The sequence below is a fragment of the Pangasianodon hypophthalmus genome, chromosome 26 (genome assembly GCF_027358585.1).
Source record: "Pangasianodon hypophthalmus isolate fPanHyp1 chromosome 26, fPanHyp1.pri, whole genome shotgun sequence".
Lineage (NCBI taxonomy): Eukaryota > Metazoa > Chordata > Actinopteri > Siluriformes > Pangasiidae > Pangasianodon > Pangasianodon hypophthalmus.
In genome coordinates this window covers 14233905-14252516 of record NC_069735.1, presented here as the reverse complement: position 1 = coordinate 14252516, position 18612 = coordinate 14233905, and the positions used below count along the sequence as shown (strand labels likewise).

The following is an 18612-nucleotide window of genomic DNA, read 5'->3' as shown; positions in this document are numbered from 1 at the left end:
GTAGTAAGCCATTTTGGATTCAGCCATCGACTTTGTCCCGGTGACTTCCCGTGGCAACTGCGCTCTATTAGGCGCCATGTTGGATCTAATATCTTGTATGGTCACCTTTTTGGATCTATGGAGGTTGAGCCAAAATGGCGTCGTTTGCCGCGAAGCCTGTAAGATATGCGGCTTCTGTTTAAACATGGTATATTCCAGACTGTATCGTTTACAAGATGGCAGCTTCGTTGGAAGACGAATTTGAAGATGCACCTGATGTAGAACCTTTAGAGCCGACGTTAAAAAATATAATAGAGCAAAAATCTCTGAAGTGGATTTTTGTAGGTGGAAAAGGTGGCGTAGGAAAAACGACATGCAGGTAATTTTAGCGTAGATGTAGTGTTTGGGATAAAGCTAGCCGGCTAAAGTTAGCTTCCTAACCATTTTACTGTCTAGCTGTCAGTATTGAAGTGAGCTAGCTAGCATTGTACATGAGCAAGATAACATTTTCTAAGTTAAATTATTATTTATATTATTTAGAAATGACCGAGTGCACATCATTTCTCTTTCATTGACATATGTTTGCACTCCTGTATCTTGTAAAAAGCTAAACAATCAATGAGGAAGTTGATATTGGGGTCATTTCTGAAGGAATATAAGTGTCCTGTGAATTAAATGATATTAAAATAAATCCTGATTAACTAAACAACTAGCTGTCTGATAGTTATTTATTATTATTATTATCTTGTAAACATTAGCAAAGGCTATATAGCACCTTTAACCACCTGGCTAGTTTACAGGCATGTATACAGGCTTTAACTTGTTAGTTAAATTAATACTAAAGAGATTTAAGTCCATGTTTGAGGCTGGAGTATTTACTCCACATTACTGTGTTACAGACTCTTCTGAATGGACTGCAGGACACTAAGTGTCCCTCTCATGGGCATTGTGAACAGATCTGGGTTTCATTACAGGTATTTATTTATAGCAGCAATAGTAATATCTGTCTCTTTCTGTCCTGGGCTTGTTTTTCAGCTGCAGTTTGGCCGTGCAGCTGTCCACGGTGAGGGAGAGCGTCCTCATCATCTCCACCGACCCGGCACACAACATCTCAGACGCCTTCGACCAGAAGTTCTCCAAAGTTCCCACCAAAGTGAAGGGCTATGATAACCTCTTCGCCATGGTCAGCTCTCTTCCTGCACCAAACTCTCGTGTTCAGTAACCGATCAGTGTTGTGACCAGACAGTATTTATCAACCGAATGACAAAATTCTTGTTTTTCCGGCAACGTCTTTTCTAAACATCTTTTCACAAACAAATTATGTTTAATAATTCTGTGTCTTGTTTCATGGTTTCATCTCTCATCTCAAATGATCATGAGCAAAAACCCGGATACTGTTTCACTCCGATGTAGGACATGTTACGATTGATTGACTTCCTTATCGTCTTCAGAAGCACTAATCTCCCTGATCTTGATCCTGATATATATATAGTCAAGTAAAACTTTAATGAGTAAAGACACTGAGAGTTTAAACCTGTTGTTCCTTTTTCTCCGCAGTAATGCAGACTCGTAACTTACATGTCACATGTTATGTTTTCTTTTTTCTTTTTCATGGCAGTTCATGCCATTTAAAAAAATAAATAAATAAAATTAAATCATGACAGAGTCCAGAAAAGTCTGGATTTATTTTACTAAAGAAAGTGCAAGAATCCTGAACAGGAGGATTAAAATCAAACATTTTGCAGATTAAGATGTTTATTTCAACTATAGTACTAAATGGTGTACAGTTAAAATTTTATTTACAGTCTTAATTCTACACTAATACAAGTGCAGTGGAATTTGCCTGTTAACTGCTGTACTTCTGTAATGTGTGTGTTTCTGTGTCGCGTGTCAGATCCAGAACGCTCATCACCTCTCTCTCTCTCTCTCTCTCTCTCTCTCTCTCTCTCTCTCTCTCTCTGCAGGAGATTGACCCGAGTCTGGGCGTGGCCGAGCTGCCGGACGAGTTCTTCGAAGAGGACAACATGCTGAGTATGGGCAAGAAGATGATGCAGGAGGCCATGAGCGCGTTCCCCGGCATCGACGAGGCCATGAGCTACGCCGAGGTCATGAGGTCAGACACCACGTCCACCAGTAGCTCTTTCTAATAAACACATACACGTGTATATATACATGTATTCTTATATATATATATATTTGTATACATGAAGAGTTTGTTTCTGAAATGTGTTCTATGGAAAATTTTCATGTATTTACTACGTGTACTAGTTCTGGTTGCTCTCGTTACAAGAAAACGTGTTTGTTTAAGAGGTTAAATGATTTCTTTGCAAAACACTTTATCCAACTCGTCTGTTTTTTTTTAACAACGCATGATACCAGCATAATTAAATCTCTGTCCCAGACAGCTTTATCTCTCTAACTTGCTTCACGTCAGCTCTGTCAGCAAAAACAGTCTGCCTTAAATTTAAAACTTTTAAGGCAGACTGTTTTTCCCGACAGAGCTGACGTGAAGCAGGTTAGACAGATAAAGCTGTCTGGGATGAAAAGAACTCATTAATCGAGAGAGATGTAAAGGTTCGCTCAGGGTAAAGCACAAATCCATAACATAACATAGCATAATCACTGAATTCAATTATTATTTTTTTTAAATTTAATTCAATAAAATTTTTTAATTACTTTAAAGTTATTGTTATAAATTGATTATTTTGCCTTAGCAATGATTTTTTTTGTCATTGTCATTTTTGTAAGATGCTTTAACTAAATTCAGGTCCTCCTGATTAATATTCATTATATTTATGTTAAAATTTATTGTTAGAAATCAAATAGATATTTTTAATGAAATGAGTTGATGTGGAAGTTTGTCCATGGGCCACCAGGTGGAGCCAAGAGACCTTGCCGATTATCCCGTGTAAGCGCTTTACTGTAATTTGCTGATTATTGACGTCTCTCTCTCTCTCTCTTTCTCTCGCTCTGCTGCAGGTTAGTAAAAGGGATGAACTTCTCAGTAGTGGTGTTCGATACGGCTCCTACAGGCCACACGCTGCGCCTGCTCAACTTCCCCACCATCGTGGAGCGGGGCCTGGGCCGCCTCATGCAGATCAAGAACCAGATCAGCCCCTTCATCTCTCAGGTCTGCTGCACTGCATGCTGGGAAACTGCAGATGTGTGTGTGTGAACAGATTAGTGCACATGTGAACTTCTATAATCATAAACTGTTCAGTGCAAAAGTTAACACTTCCTTGCTATCCTTTTAAAACCTGTTAGAGCCTAGATATTACAGCGACCGAGTCTAAGTCAGCGGCTGTCTTTATTAGTAAATGTAAAAGTTTGCATGCCTGATGACATCCTTATTAAGATGTTTGATAACCTATTGACACATGTTTACAATATTTAAGGCAGAAAAACTCAAACAGGCTCAAGTTCTCAAGCAGTTCACTGTGAGCATTAGATTTAAGAGTCAGTGGGAATCAGGAATAAGACCTAAATCATAAAACACTGCCGTATCACAGAGATGTACAAAGATGTTAGTGTGATTAGGGAGAGTTTTAAGATCATCATTCAGAAGAAACAGATATAAAGACATGACCAAAGAGAGTGTGGGAAAATATCCATTTTATCACCTTCATAAATACAATTTAATTTTGATTCTTTCACTGTTGATATCCTGACTGTTTGTGTCACCTGTGATAATAAAGGAACATCTATAATAAAACCTCTTTTCGTAGTAGGGGTGTACAAACTTTTAACTGTATGCCTTTTGGGAAATGTAGTCTAATCAGAGGGTTTGTTGTTGTTTTGTTGTTTTTTTGTTCTTTTGCTATAGATGTGTAACATGCTGGGACTGGGCGATATGAACGCGGATCAACTGGCTTCCAAACTGGAGGAGACGCTTCCTGTTATCCGCTCGGTCAGCGAGCAGTTTAAAGACCCGGTGAGTCCCAGAGCACACTGTTAAACACTTCATACTGGAAACCTGCTCACTGACGAGCTCAGCAAGAGTGCTGAAGTTCAGTTACCTGTGGGTCTGTCATTAATGAGTGACTGCCAGACCGAATGACACCACACACACACACACACACACACACAGACAGTTTCATTCAGTTAAAAGTTTAAAAGTATGTCCATCTTGCATTTAAAACTTTTCCCCTTTTTATTCCTCAACCAAAACTGTTGTTTCCTGTTAGCATATTTGTAAATCACGTATTCACAGAGAGTCATTTTAAGCGTATCTGCTTAAAACATGTCCGAAACAGCTAACAGGAACTTATACTGCGTGACCTAACGGACGCCAGTGCTACAGATCATCTTTGATGCTGATGGTCTGCGTGGTAAATTGATAAGAGATCAACATTTACATATCTGTGTTAACATGGAAAAACAAAGGAAATGAACATGTGCATGATTTTATACATAAAATATAAACATAAAAGTAAAATTTCTGTTAATATAATTGTCAACATTCACGTCTGTCACATCGTAAATTATACAGAATATAGATTTAAACCTTTTTTTTTTATTATCAAGAGCTTTGTAGTTGGAGTGATCTGAATGTAATATCTGTACATAAAACATGTAGCTGGTGAGTGGAGGATTTTCAAAATTGTGATCTCCAGAGATAAAAAGCTTGTGGTTACATATTTCTAAGAACTGGTTTTAGCTGTAAATGATTCTTTATGATTTTTCTGTAGAAATTTGTAGGAAATTTAAAACTGTCATGCCCAGTTTTTCTTGAACCAACCACACAGGAGCTGATTTTAGCTTTAAATTATTATTATTATTATTATTATTATTATTATTATTATTTTGGTAAATACATCCCCAGGAGCTCTAAACCGTCCTGCTTTTCTCTCTTCTGTGTGTCGAAACAGGAGCAGACGACGTTCATCTGCGTGTGCATCGCCGAGTTCCTGTCCCTGTACGAGACAGAGCGGCTAATCCAGGAGCTGGCCAAGTGCCACATCGACACACACAACATCATCGTCAACCAGCTGGTGTTTCCCGATGCCGAGAGACCCTGCAAGATGTGCGAGGCCAGACACAAGATCCAGTCCAAGTACCTGGACCAGGTGAGTGTGTGAGGTGTATGTGTAAGTTATGGTGTAATGCATTTAAGGCTCCAGTCATGCACTAGTGCTTAGATATTTACTCACTCGTAGGTGAGTGTTTAAAGGATGAGGGTGTTGTAGATAAAGGCTGGTTTATACCTCTGCAGTGTTACAGTGCAGAGAGGGGGGTTTATATGGCAGGCTCACGTGAGCTCCTCTAAGATCCTAATTAAATGTCGCGTATATCTACGGTGCATCAGCCAGCGAAGACTGTACACAGAAACATGACCAGATGATTTGACTCTTTGTCCTCGATTTTTATGAAGTCTTTCAGGGTAATATTGTCAGTATTATTATTTAATCTGACTGCAAACCCATAATCGTCTAAATGCAGCTCTATATTGAGCACAAAGCATCCGGAAAGTGCCGTGGGCGGGACTTATATATTATATATTCTTCTTTAATATGCGGGAATCTGAAAGTCACCCCTCTGGTCGACTTTAATACCTAATAGCACGATATCTGTGATTAAGAACCTGGTAAGTAGCAATCCTCAGCATTATCACATCCACCACTTCACTTCTTTTCCATTTGTTCAGCTGTGAAATCTGAGAATTTCATTTTTTTCATTTCCTGCCCACTATTTCAGTTACATTCAATTTTACGTGCACCTACGTGACCGTCCGTGCACAGACGTAAAAACCAGGCCTAGCATGCACAAACTTTTCCATAAATATTTCAAAAATCTTCATGTAATACAGCTGTCATCAAGCCATCAACAAGAAATAATTTCATTTACAGATCCACGGTACTTCCAGCTTGGCAGTCCGATTACACGTTTAAACGTTGAGGGGTGGAGCTTAATGGGCTTAATGAGTTGTCATGCATGATGGCTGCTCTCAAAACATTAGTGTTTAGCTTAAATGGAACGTTTTGAATGAAATTATTTTGTTTTTGAACTGTTCGTTACTTTACGTAAGCCAAATTAAATTTGAAGTGAAGAATAACTTTAAATGTGCTTCTCACCTGTTTTTTTTTAAGGTGGCACTCCTTTTGTTGTGTGCAGTTGTAATTACTTAAAAAGAGTGTGTGTGTGTGTGTGTTTCAGATGGAGGACCTGTATGAGGATTTCCACATAGTCAAACTGCCTCTACTGCCTCACGAGGTACGAGGAGCGGACAAAGTCAACACGTTTTCCAAACTGCTCCTGGAGCCCTACAATCCCCCCAAGTGACTTACCTTTCCTTAAACACACACACAAACACTCATCTACACAGCCTTCCGCCGCTGCCCGCTGGTCCATTAACCCTCTCAGACCCCACAGCAACACATCTTCATCGACACGCTCATCATCGTCAGATCTGGAAAGCTTCATAGTGATAAAGGCTCGCAACACTACATACACCCGTGTCTCTGTGTGAGTGTTTCTCTCTCTCTCTCTCTCTCTATTTCTCTCTCTCCATCTCTCTGTCTCTACATCACACTCTCTTTCTCTGCCTCATTTCTCACACAGAGGCTGTTTATTTTACTCAGAGCCATTCCTTATTCTTATCCGTTAAATAGCATCGAGTGATTATTTTATTGTGTGATGGTTACTTGTGTAAAAGGGTATAAAAACTGCTTGAAAGATGATGAAATAATGCGTCTGATCTGTGACTAAGAATGTACTTGATGTTTTGAAACTGACCATCTTTTTCATCCTTCTCAGTCCGTCTCTCATGTTCATTAGCAGAAGCGTACGATCTCTCAGCACAGCCATGTTCTGCTATAACTTTGATAAGTAGGCTCGGGGGAGCGCTTGCTTTTACTGGTGTACGTCAGATGGTGTAATTTATGAATTATATGGTGTAATTTATGAATTATATTCAATTATATATTGAAAAATCAAAACACATGCACATGGTGGAAGACCAGTGTAAATGGCGGCAGCTAGGCTTGTGCGATATAGATTTTTCCCTGATCCCGATATCATGGTAAATGATTTAATCTTCCAGAAAAAAGACAGAACAAATGAACATTTCTACCATTTCTAGTTCATGCAGAATAAGAAGGTATAATAATATTACCAGCTGGATGGTGGAAGACATTTTCACTGTGTTGAGCAGAAGAACACGGTTCAAAAAGAAAAACGAAAACCTCGTATTTTAACCCCAACCTTTTTTCCTCTTTAGGGTCATTTTGACCATTTTTGGCCAAAATTTTTTCACGCCATCCCTAACAAATATAATAAACTGATGTTAAATATATACTTGACTAATGTTAGCTAAGTTGAACATGAAAGATTTGATTTCTCAGTAATGAACTTAGAACATTCTCTGTTCTCCATGACAGAAAGCGAGAGAGCAGTGCGAGCACCTCCGCATGAGTTGAGAGCACCAGGGGAAGAGAGCTCGCGGAGAGATCCAGGGCCGCAGTGCACTAAACTTTCTGCACTCTGGTGTAATTTCCATATTTTTGGAAATTTAAAATTTGACTTTTAAAAAAAAGTGGGGATGCTCACAGCCTTGATCCCCACTTCAAAACTAACCTACCCATAATGCAGTGCACCTGAAGAACAACACTTTACTCTCTAACGCTAGCATGACGTTTGTACACAGCTTGTAAATCTTGTAACACTTGGTAGGTCTGGTGATGTAATATACACGTCCGGCGATAAACATCACTGGATATTGTGGCATTGTAATATCGTCTAGGGATAAATATTATGTCGCACAAGCCTAGCGGTGGCAGTATTTGATTAATAGCCACCTACATTGGTTTCTGATGTTTTCTCAAGATACACGTTATCTTAACTTCCACAAGTCTCTAAGTTCACTGTTTACTTTGTAATGCAAATTCAGCGCAAGAATTTGGTCAAAGAAGGTTTTAGATCTGCCGAGTCCCCCCAGTGGACAGACCTGAACTCTTAACACCCTTAACCCTAACCCCTAACCCACACATCATTGTACGACACACTTATCCAGCCGCCATTTTCCACCTCAGGATTTCTGGCTTGACTCCACCCGTGTGGGAGGGGCTAGATCAGCTCCAACTCCACCCCATGGACTTTCTCTTCTGCATGGAGGGGTCTTTGGCTGTGTCTGCACATGTAGACAAGTATAACCTCACTCTTAGTTGCGTTCCCACAGTCTTTTTTTGTTTTACCTCTCTCAAAGATAAAGAGAACTTAATGGGTGCAGGCTAAAATCTCAGAAAATGTGTAAGGAGCCTAATGGATCCATCATCAGAAGTGAAAATATTAGCAACATGGAAGGTGATGAGCTATTAAGTCTTAAAGGAATGGTGTGGTCAGAATTCAAATTTCCACAATTTCCTGTTTTTCCCCCAAATGTAGTAAGTCACGTGATCCCTAATGCTTGCTTTTTCAGTTTTGCACTATAGCTATGATGAAGTGATGAAGTTTTCTCAAACCGCGTCCAGATTTTCAGTGATATTCAAACAGAATTCACCATGTAGCTGAACACTGGAATATTATGGCGACCGCCGTCTTTAAAAACCAGTTTGAGATCACTCGGCCCCGTCTCCCAAGTTTAAATATGGACTATTGTGGCTATTTTTACATTAATTTATTCAGGGGCTTGTGAAGATTGGCGGTCTGAATTTTAGTTGAGATTGACTTTCAGTAATTGTTAACTACATCAGCTACGTAGCTCCAGCGCAAAAAAAAAAAATTGTGGAAAAATATTAAACCTACATGAAAAAAAAATCTGAGCACATTAGCTTTATGTTGTACTTATTTAATTTGGCTGAGTAAAGCTTATACTTACTTTAAGTAAATTTCACTTTGCGTTAAGGTGAACAGTAATGATGGTGTGTAAATGTCGTAGCTGTCAGATGAAGCAGGCAGGGTCACGCTGGGAGAAGCTTCATCTCATCGCTATACACATCTGCTTTGCTGTAAACATCTTTGCAAAGCTTGAGTTTTATTTCATGGCATTTTGTTTTGTTACAGTTTCCTCTCAATGAAAGATTTCTATTTGTAATTATTGTGTACAAACTGTGTAATTATGGCAGTTAATTATACAGAGTAACGCTAGCAGTATTTCTGTTTATTTGCATTTGGTTTCAGCTGGATGTTTCTCTGAATTCTAATGAAGCACATAGTAAAGGAAAAATGTTTTACCTGCTCCCCACTCTCTCTCTCTTAATCTCATGAGTAATATTGTTGCTGTTTATTGTTTTTCATTTTTGAGTAAATGATAATGTTCCGGTTAGCTTTCATTCTGTTAGCCAGGTTTTGACTTTATGGATGAAAAGACCTTGCTGAACTTTGTTTAACTGCAAACCGTAGAAACCATCCAGACACAAATTTACATTTTTCCCCTAAAGTTGTTTATTTGAAGTAACATGATAGGAGAGCAACTGATGTTCTCAATATTTTTTCTCACCTTCCCACAAATCAATTAATTTGGTTTGCATGAATATGCAAATTAGAAACTTATTGGAAATAATTAACTGAAAATAATAAACTGCTGAAGTAACAGTTTTAGCATCTGCTAACTGAATTATACAGCCACATAGATTTAGTCCTAAAAACATGTTTAAATAAACTTTAGGATGACACGGGAGCTTAAAAAAAAACAACAACTTTTGAACAAAGGACAAAAAATTGTTATTGTGTCATAAAACATAAGAGCCAATCAGGTTACAGTATGCAAATATAGGTCTTACAGCACTGACTGACCAGGAGAAAGCTGCTGGACGTGTAGATTTGGATCTGGATTTTATTGTGCTTTTTTCTGGAAGTGCTGCATCAGGAAAGTATTAATATAGAAAAATGCATTGTCTCTAAAGCATGCTGTAAATGCTGTAAATCATCCCAGAGCCTTAAACTTCCACAATTAAGTTTACTCTCATTTCACCTCTCTAAAGCACAAGCCTTGCTACATAAATTAGAAGGTTTGGAAGAAAATTGCAATAAAAAGGTTGACTAGTGAAAAGTGACAGGAGCAGCAGAGGCCACCTTTCATCCTGTGGTCATAATCTGTACAAACAAGGAACCCTGCAGTGTCATACAGTACAGTGGGTTACATCATGAGGGTCAGCGAGGGTGAAGTATTCCTGAAAAAGTAAAGACAAACCTGAAAGCTTCAAATGACGGATTTAACGAACAGACAATACAGTCATTATAGGCTTCTGTGGTTTCCTGCACAATACCATCTTATGATCGATTGGATCAGCTTCACACACTCGAGAGTGTCTGTAGGGGTTTTAGATGAATCACAGTATTAACCTCATTGAACACATCAAAAATCATTCAGACTTAATAAGTTTGAACTATGTCACATTAATGCTTAATCTGTATCTCTATAATCAGTATGATGTTTGTGCATGTTGTTCATCTCTAGTGTTCTCCACACACGAGTGCTTCTTGTTTCCCGCTCCATCGCTCGCAATTTATCAGTCCTGAGACGAGAAATGAGCGATTAATGAAGGAATCGGTTCTTTTTGAGTGACTCGTTTGACTCATTCCTTTCATTTGATTACTGTACTTGAATCAAACACACCCATTCTTAATGTAGTTTAATCTTGCTATTTTATTTCTGACTTCCTTTCGACCTTGGAGCTGCATTTATTATAAATTATTATTTATTTTTACTATCAGAACTACACCGTGGTTTGTTTCAAAGAATCGATTAGGTGAAATGACTCATAACCAACATCTCAATGAAGAGAACGAATCAGCGCTCTGATCAGTGGGACTCCGCATTAATGAGCTCCGTCCTCCTCATAACGGAGATTTATCCTGGATAGACTGAGCTCCAATGTTGTCTTCGCTTAGGTCAGGGCTATAAAATAAAAGAAAAGAAAATAAAAGAAAGAAAACTGGCTGGTTGTAGCCTAAAACAGCAGAGGTGACGTGCATAATTTGTCACATCCACTTTCTTTGTGTGATTTCTTCTTCTCAGAATATATATCCAGTGGATTTTTGATAGATCAGACACTGAGGTAAAGGGTTCTGCAGTCTCTGAGGAAACCCATCAAACCTGGATGTAGAACCCTACAGAATAGTGTTTGCATTTCAGACAGGGTTCTTAGCAGAACCCCAGTCAGAAGCTCTGAACCCTGAGATGACGGTGACGTACACGGCACGTGTGGCAAACGCTCGCTTCTGCGGCTTTTCCAAGCTGCTTCTGGCCTGGAAGGGGAGCATCTATAAAGTTCTCTACAAGGAGTTTCTGGCTTTTTTCGCCATGTACACCGCAATCAGCATCACGTACAGGTGAGTAAGTTACTAAACGAGAGACGGTCATGATGGACATCTGTTTCTGGACCCATTAGTTCACCCAGAAAATACTCAGAGCTATTGGTGTAATGTAACTAACAAGTAGGATGAATTGGGACAGTTTTGAATTCTTGAATTTTCTTATTAAAGGCAATCGTTCTTGTTTTATTCTAAAATAAAATACCTCAACACATGGAACATTTCTGAAATCCTCAAGGTGTTGACTATCTACATGTGAAGGAAAATATTTATATCATATTCTATAGAAGCAGGGCTTTTGTCAAGATTGACTGAAAACCATTGTTAATTACATGTTTGGGAACTAAGGACAGCATGGTTGGGAATTTGGAACCGTGTGTTTGGGAATTCAGGGCAGCATGGTTGGGCATTTTGGACAGTGTGTTTGGGAATTTAGGCCAGCAAATTATTGGGAATTCGGGACAGAATGGTTGGGAACATGGGACACAGGTTTGTGAATTCAGAACAATTTGTATGGGAATTTGGGATAGTGTGTATGGGAATTTGGGATAGTGTGTTTGGGAATTCGGGGCAGCATGGTTAGATATTTGGACAGTGTATTTAGGAATTTGGGCCAGGGAATGGTTGGGAACATGGGACACGGGTTTGGGAATTCGGGACAATTTATATGGGAATTTGGGACACTGGTTGGGAATTTGGAACAGCATGATTGACAATTTAGTATAGAGTGGTTGGGAATTTGGGATAGTGTTTGGGAATTTGGGACAGCATGGTTGGCAAAACAACTTTGTGGGCCTGGCACAGTGGTACAGTACAGTTTACTCATATGTACAGTATTTTTCCCAGATTTTTTCTTGTGGACGAGCAAAAGAGGCACTTCGAAAAGCTCTCAATTTACTGCAACCATTACGCCAGCCTCATCCCAATGTCTTTCGTCTTGGGTATCAGTATTGATTTATTTACATTCTTATACACTACAGAAACGTACGTAGTGGATATGATGCAATGTGTATTTCTACATATCCATGTTGAAAATCCGTGCAGGTTTCTACGTGACCGTGATAGTGAACCGCTGGTGGAGTCAGTACACGTCGATCCCGCTGCCGGACCGGGTGATGTGTGTGCTCTCGGGTGGTGTACATGGCGGGGACGAGCGTGGAAGGCTGCTGCGGCGCACACTCATGCGCTACACCAGTCTGTCTGCTCTGCTCATCCTGCGCTCCGTCAGCACCGCCGTCTTCAAGCGCTTTCCCACCATGGACCACGTGGTGGAGGCGGGTAAGCCTGAAATATGTAGATGATGGGTCTGTAAACACGTGTAAGATTAAAGCAGGAGTAAACTCAGGTCTTATAAGGATTGAGTTTCTGGTGTATGTGATCCTGGGTATGAACTCAAAGAGCTCTTCAGATGTGTCTGGTGCTCAAAATTGTAGTTTTATAAATGTAATGTTTTTTTTGTTTTTTTTTTAAGAACCCCTGCTAAGTTAGCTTGTCATCTATTAATTTTCCTTCTGCATTGTACCTAGTAACACTGCACTGAGGTGCATAAAATGCCTTAAGTTGAATTAAAGCTGTTTTTAAGAGAGTTGGTTTTCGAGTAGTAATGATTCATGAATAATTAACTTAATCCTTAATCGCTAGTTTTAAGCAATTTAATTTCCACATGCATTTTCTCTTATCTAAGAGAAAAGTTTGAGGGGATCAGTGCAACACCCATTGATTATACCTAAGTCATTCCCTTAGCTAAGAGACAAACTTGCAGTGTTCTATGTAACCACGGCCTGGTCATTAACTGGAGTGATTCTTTAGGTGTGTTTGGGGAGGAAAATTCACTGTGCTGAACTTTGGACATATAGCACATCTCTCTCTCTCTCTCTCTCTCTCTCTCTCTCTCTCTCTCTCTGTCTCTGTAGGATTTATGACACGGGAGGAGAGGAAGAAGTTTGAGAGTCTGCACTCTCCCTATAATAAATACTGGATCCCGTGTGTATGGTTCACTAATCTGGCCGCTGTGGCTCGATGTGAAGGCCGAATTAAAGACAATAACACTTATAAACTGCTGATGGAGGTAATCATTTCAATCGTTTTCTCTTATACTATGATCACTCATGGTTCCACACACTACTATACACTTACTGAATTTACTGAGGCTCAGAGATGTAAAAGCATAAAGTGTTCATTTGATTCAGATATAACTAGCCTAGAGAACTGGGTCGAGTTTTTAACAGAAATGAGGCACCATCACTAAAATGTTCTTGCAGTAAAAAGTCGGTCATTTTTCATGAAACATTTCTAATCACAATAAAAGGCTTTAGTTCTGAGATAAAGATCAGGTCAGTTTAATTTTTTTTAAATAAAATTTCAAGATGACACAACAAAAAGACTCAAGTCTGGAACCCTTAAGCTTTCTTTGGTTAAAGAACAGTTAAAGTTCTGTGCTGATCAGTGTTTTCCTATCAGAGAGGGATCCAAACTAGAACCCTTTCAGGAAGCAAGCAACTCCATGCAGAATGTTCTAAGAGTTGCACCAACAAAGATAAAACTTTAACTCGGATTTCTTTACTGCACCAAACTTTAAATCTTGTTTTAAAAATAATCAGGATTGCATTTAAGTCATGTTTAATCCTGGTGTTAGTTTTACAGTAGTTTAATTAAAATTACTTTAATTCTGTTCCTTTATTACTTTCAACTTTTATTTTTGTCCACCAGGATCATTAACATTTCCAAAATGGCAGCATGTAATGGACTGACTGCAGAAAATGAAAGAGTTCCCCAAAGGAAAGCTTTTAAATTCTGGTTATCAATTTTAAAGGATGTAAAGAAAGTACTGATAATTGATCTCATGAGTAATATTGCTGCTGTTTCCTGTTTTTCGACTGGTGAATCCATCACGGTGGACCTGAGGGTAACAGTATAATCAGGGATTCATTGAGCTAGGTTTAAAATGAAGTGGAATTACAGTACAACGCAGGAATCAGGTTTTAATTCACATGAATGTACAAGTTGGCGATTGTAGATTTATTATGAAATCAAATCCAAAAATGATGATAATACAGTATGACAGTTATTTGTGCTTGGCCTGCCGGTTTTTTGCGTTTTGTAGGAGCTGAATCAGTTCAGAGAGAAGTGCAGTATGCTCTTCCACTATGACATGATCAGCGTGCCGCTCGTTTACACACAGGTGAGAAACGTGTGTGTGTGTGTGCTGGTGAGGAAAAATAATAGTGGAGTATAATTTACTATTCTGATATGAAGTGTTAGTTTTGATTGCATTGGTTAATGTAATTACCTGCTAATATGGCTAATTATATGTTGTGTTGGATTAAATCTAATTAAATGTTGTGTGAGTGCTGGCTGAAGTCTACTTGATTAAACCTGCATTATTAACGTTAATTAATGCAATTAAAGATAGTCTTAATCAACAATAAATTGACAGAATTAATCACAGAACATGCCAAAGCATGCTCTACTTACAATCCTTTTTAAAAGCAGATGTACATATTAACAGCCAGTCACTGACTTTACAGCAAGAATAAGGCACTTAAAAGTTTTCAATCAGTCGATTTAATAGTTTTAACACAACATTAAACAAAGAAAGGGACTTGTATGTTAAAGTGCAATGGATATGTGACAGCTGACGTGTCGTCTTGTCTTGTGTGTTTGTGTCCTTATTGTAAAATTCATGAATATAACACCCTTCCCTCCATCTCAGGTGGTGACATTAGCAGTGTACAGCTTCTTTCTGGTGTGTCTGATTGGCCGCCAGTTTCTGGACCCGAGTCAGGGTTACCCAGGTCACGACCTCGACCTCTACGTCCCCATCTTCACCCTGCTCCAGTTCTTCTTCTACGCTGGCTGGCTCAAGGTCAGGAACAGGGCATCAATTCACAAAACATCTCTCTAAACTGTCTTTTCAATTTAGCCAGCTGGTTAATATTTATTATACTACAGCGCTGTTGAATGCTCGACTGTGATTGGTCAGAATTTTGTTTACAGGTTCACAGGAAAATCACAGGTTTATATTAATACGCTCATTCTAATATGTTATCGTTTCTATAGTATTAGTTAACACACGGATTTTGTATGGCTTTGTATCCACATAATTTAAGTCTCATGATAAACAGGGTTTTTAATTGTTGTTGCTTAGCAACAAAAACATAACGATTGCTCTGGCGAAGCTTTCTGTAAGGAGATAGTAAAGTTTCAGTAAGTGTCAGCACTATAAGGTAAAGCTGTTGCTTCAGGACAGAAGACTTTTTTTTCGTTTACTAACTTCAAGAGACAGAAAAATGAGAGGTTTCACCACATATAAATGTAAACTGTTAGCACTGGTGAACTGCTGTGGTGTAAGAGGAGTAAAGCACGTAGCGACATGCCTTTGTGGACTATAATCAACTTCAAGGTGGTAACAGTAATTCTGCTTCACATTGGGCCGCATCACACCACCCCATTGTTGATTATTTTCCTGTGACAGCACATCCCCAAGTGTTTCATTCCTTACTTTTTGTCATCTCTTGGAGTTCTGGAAATGGAAGGGCCTAAACTGTTATACATACCAAATGAAAGCTCTTAATGAAACCTACCTATGAAAACTATGATTCTTTTGCAGTTTTGAATAAATTGTCCAAGCTTAAATGAACCATCACGCTGAAGTCAAATGAAGTTTGTTTTTATCTCTGCAGTGCAGTATGTTAAATGTCTTTTATGCCACTCTGGTTCCAGCTTTGCTGTTAAGTGGAGCTAAATTCTTAGTCTGTCTGTTACTGTGTCATATCTGTTTGTAAATGTAGGTAGCAGAACAGCTGATCAACCCATTTGGTGAGGATGATGATGATTTCGAAACGAACTGGCTCATAGACAGGAACTTCCAGGTGTGTCTTCAGCCATCCACCTATCCACCTATCCATCCATCCATGCATCCACCTATCCATCAACTCATTCATTCTTTCGTTTATTTATTTGTTATTACTCAGTCTGCCTGATCTGTTGCAGGAATGTCTCACAGGAATAGCTCTGCATCAGTGTTTTATAATATTGATCATTTTATTTCAAGTAGGTCTAAATAATTAGTGCATAATTAAGACACTCTGTATAAGAGGTGTATATGTTTAATGACTGGAATACCTGTCTTATACAGAAGGTATAATATGTATAATAATATAATAGAATATCAAATGAGTGTTCTACTTCACTTTGCAGGTATCGATGATGGCAGTAGATGAAATGTATGGTGATTTGCCCAAAATGGAGAGGGATCGCTACTGGAACGACTCGAACCCTCGGCCCCCTTACACCGCCGCCACGCTGTTCGTCCTCCGCAAACCCTCCTTCCAGGGCTCCACCTTCGACATGGCGTAGGTGTCTCACTATACACACTGTGAGCACTATTAATAGATTACACTGTTTTACAAATTAATGTAAAAAAAAGCCACAAATTATTGAGGTATATTTTTTAAGCTGATTTACATATAAATCAACAGGGTGAGCAATGCACCAGACAGCAGGACAAGCGATATGTTTTTTCCACAAATTTATGTGATGACAGATGACAATGGTGTCTATTAAAGGCTTCTTAGTCTCATGCAAGTTTCATGCAAAATAAACTACTTCTGTCTCACTGAATCAAGTGAGAAGCAGAGACAAAGATGACATGTCCCAAGGGCAGGAGGCTATAAGGTTAAAAGTAAAGGGTACAAAACTAATTTAAACAACAAGTTTCCCTGAGCAACTGTTAGCTAGACGTATCTGACTGACAAAAACATATTTTGTTTTGGTAGTTTAAAACATAATATTTGGTACTCTAGTGAGAGATGCTCTTAGACCATAACACAAAAAAACCCCACTGTCTTAACTCTCACGACTCTATTTCTGGCATTAAGTGGTGGATTTACATTCCTATAATTCCAAACATTTATATAAAACCACTTTTTCCAAAATTCAGAATTCCTAAGGAAGAGATGCACTTCCAGCCTCTGGAAGAAATCGCTGAGAACCTGGAAGAATCCACGACTCGCAATCACAACCTCGCTCTGTTCAACCGACTCCTCAGCTCCGCCCCTTCTCCCACCAGCATTGTGGGCGGAGCCTTCTGCAGAACCTCTGCTCAGCTGCAGAGATTGACACGTTCAGTCAGCCCTGACTCCTCCTACTCTGACGGAGAGGAGGGAGAGGGGGAAAGGTACATCGGGCGGAACGAGGGCACAGGAGGATCGCTACCATCAGGTTTAGGAAACGACACCCAGAGCACCATCTGCAGCTGTGGAGGAACCTCCAACACGCATACTCCTCTCTCAGCACAAGAGTTTAACCCGAGCCATGCGATAAACAGAGGACATGAGGAAGATGGGTTGAAGAAAGATAAGAATGAGAAAGAATGGACAATGCTGAAGATACCTCCACCTTTAACACGGGTGCTGAAGCAGAAAATGAAGCCAAGGCTTCCCCCTTCAACTAGCACCAACCGCTCCACACCAGACCTCTTCTCCTTCCACCCAATCAGAGACCAGGCCAAGGTCATGACCCCACAGTCGACCAATGGAAATGCACTGTCAGGTATGACTCTCTTGACAGTTCCACAGTGGGCATCTGAGGAACACAAACAGCGCCAGCGCAGCATCAGCATGGGGTCAGACGTCAACTGTTTGTCCAACAAGGCTGAGGATTGACAGAGCGACTTTTCATCGTTCACTTCAGGTTATAAAATGGACAGGATAGAACACAGTATAAGATTAGTACAGGTTATTTTTTCTTTCATGATCAAAGATATCAAAATAATTTCATCAGATAATCAATAGCCTAATGATCATTTGAGTTAAAGCAAAATATTATTCAAATTATAAGTATTTAGTATACTGTAAAAACAAAACAAAAAAAAGAATATATATAAAAAAAAAAGAAAAGAAAAATGTTTTTAATTTTATATCTGTATGTAAAGTCAACCAATACACAGACCTTCTTTCTATAGTAAGTAATAAATTGCTGATTTCACAAAAATAAATCACAATTTGCATTCTTTTGTGCAATCACAACATTAAGCAATTCATTACATAAAAGTATTGCTAAGTTTTTTTCCTCTTCAAACTAATGTTTTATGAAACAATAAGATTTTCAGTGGTTTCTTTGAAGAGCGAGGCAAACCCTCTACAGTGACACTGATTTAATCATAGAACATGTTAAAGTTCAGGGTGACTAATACATCAAAAATATTTTAAGTGATTGAACAGGGCACAGCCAATCAGACAATCAGATTTCCTATTAAGAATCTTTGCTACAAACTGGTTTATTACACTAAAAAATCTGGTTCAGCTTTGAGGTCTGAAGTGGAGCTGCTCAGTAAAGTGAAACATGAACATATTTCCTAATCTTTCTTTAACATACTGCTTA

The 18612-nt window shown here is 39.0% G+C and overlaps 2 protein-coding genes across 2 annotated transcripts; both read left to right on the top strand.

Moving 5' to 3' along the window:
- Positions 1-17: 17 nt before the first annotated feature.
- Positions 18-9152, top strand: get3 (guided entry of tail-anchored proteins factor 3, ATPase). Its single transcript, XM_026932233.3, has 7 exons — positions 18-358; positions 1015-1162; positions 1944-2092; positions 2959-3109; positions 3803-3910; positions 4848-5045; positions 6133-9152. Exons 1-7 carry the CDS (start codon positions 216-218, stop codon positions 6256-6258), a joined length of 1023 nt encoding a protein of 340 aa, XP_026788034.1. The 5' UTR covers positions 18-215; the 3' UTR covers positions 6259-9152.
- Positions 9153-9295: 143 nt separating this feature from the next.
- best2 (bestrophin 2) lies at positions 9296-18044 on the top strand. Its single transcript, XM_026932340.3, has 9 exons — positions 9296-11247; positions 12076-12170; positions 12274-12507; positions 13143-13297; positions 14333-14410; positions 14942-15094; positions 16020-16100; positions 16429-16583; positions 17171-18044. The coding sequence occupies exons 1-9, from the start codon at positions 11096-11098 to the stop codon at positions 17892-17894; spliced, it is 1827 nt and encodes a 608-aa protein (XP_026788141.3). The 5' UTR covers positions 9296-11095; the 3' UTR covers positions 17895-18044.
- The last annotated feature ends 568 nt before the right edge of the window (positions 18045-18612 follow it).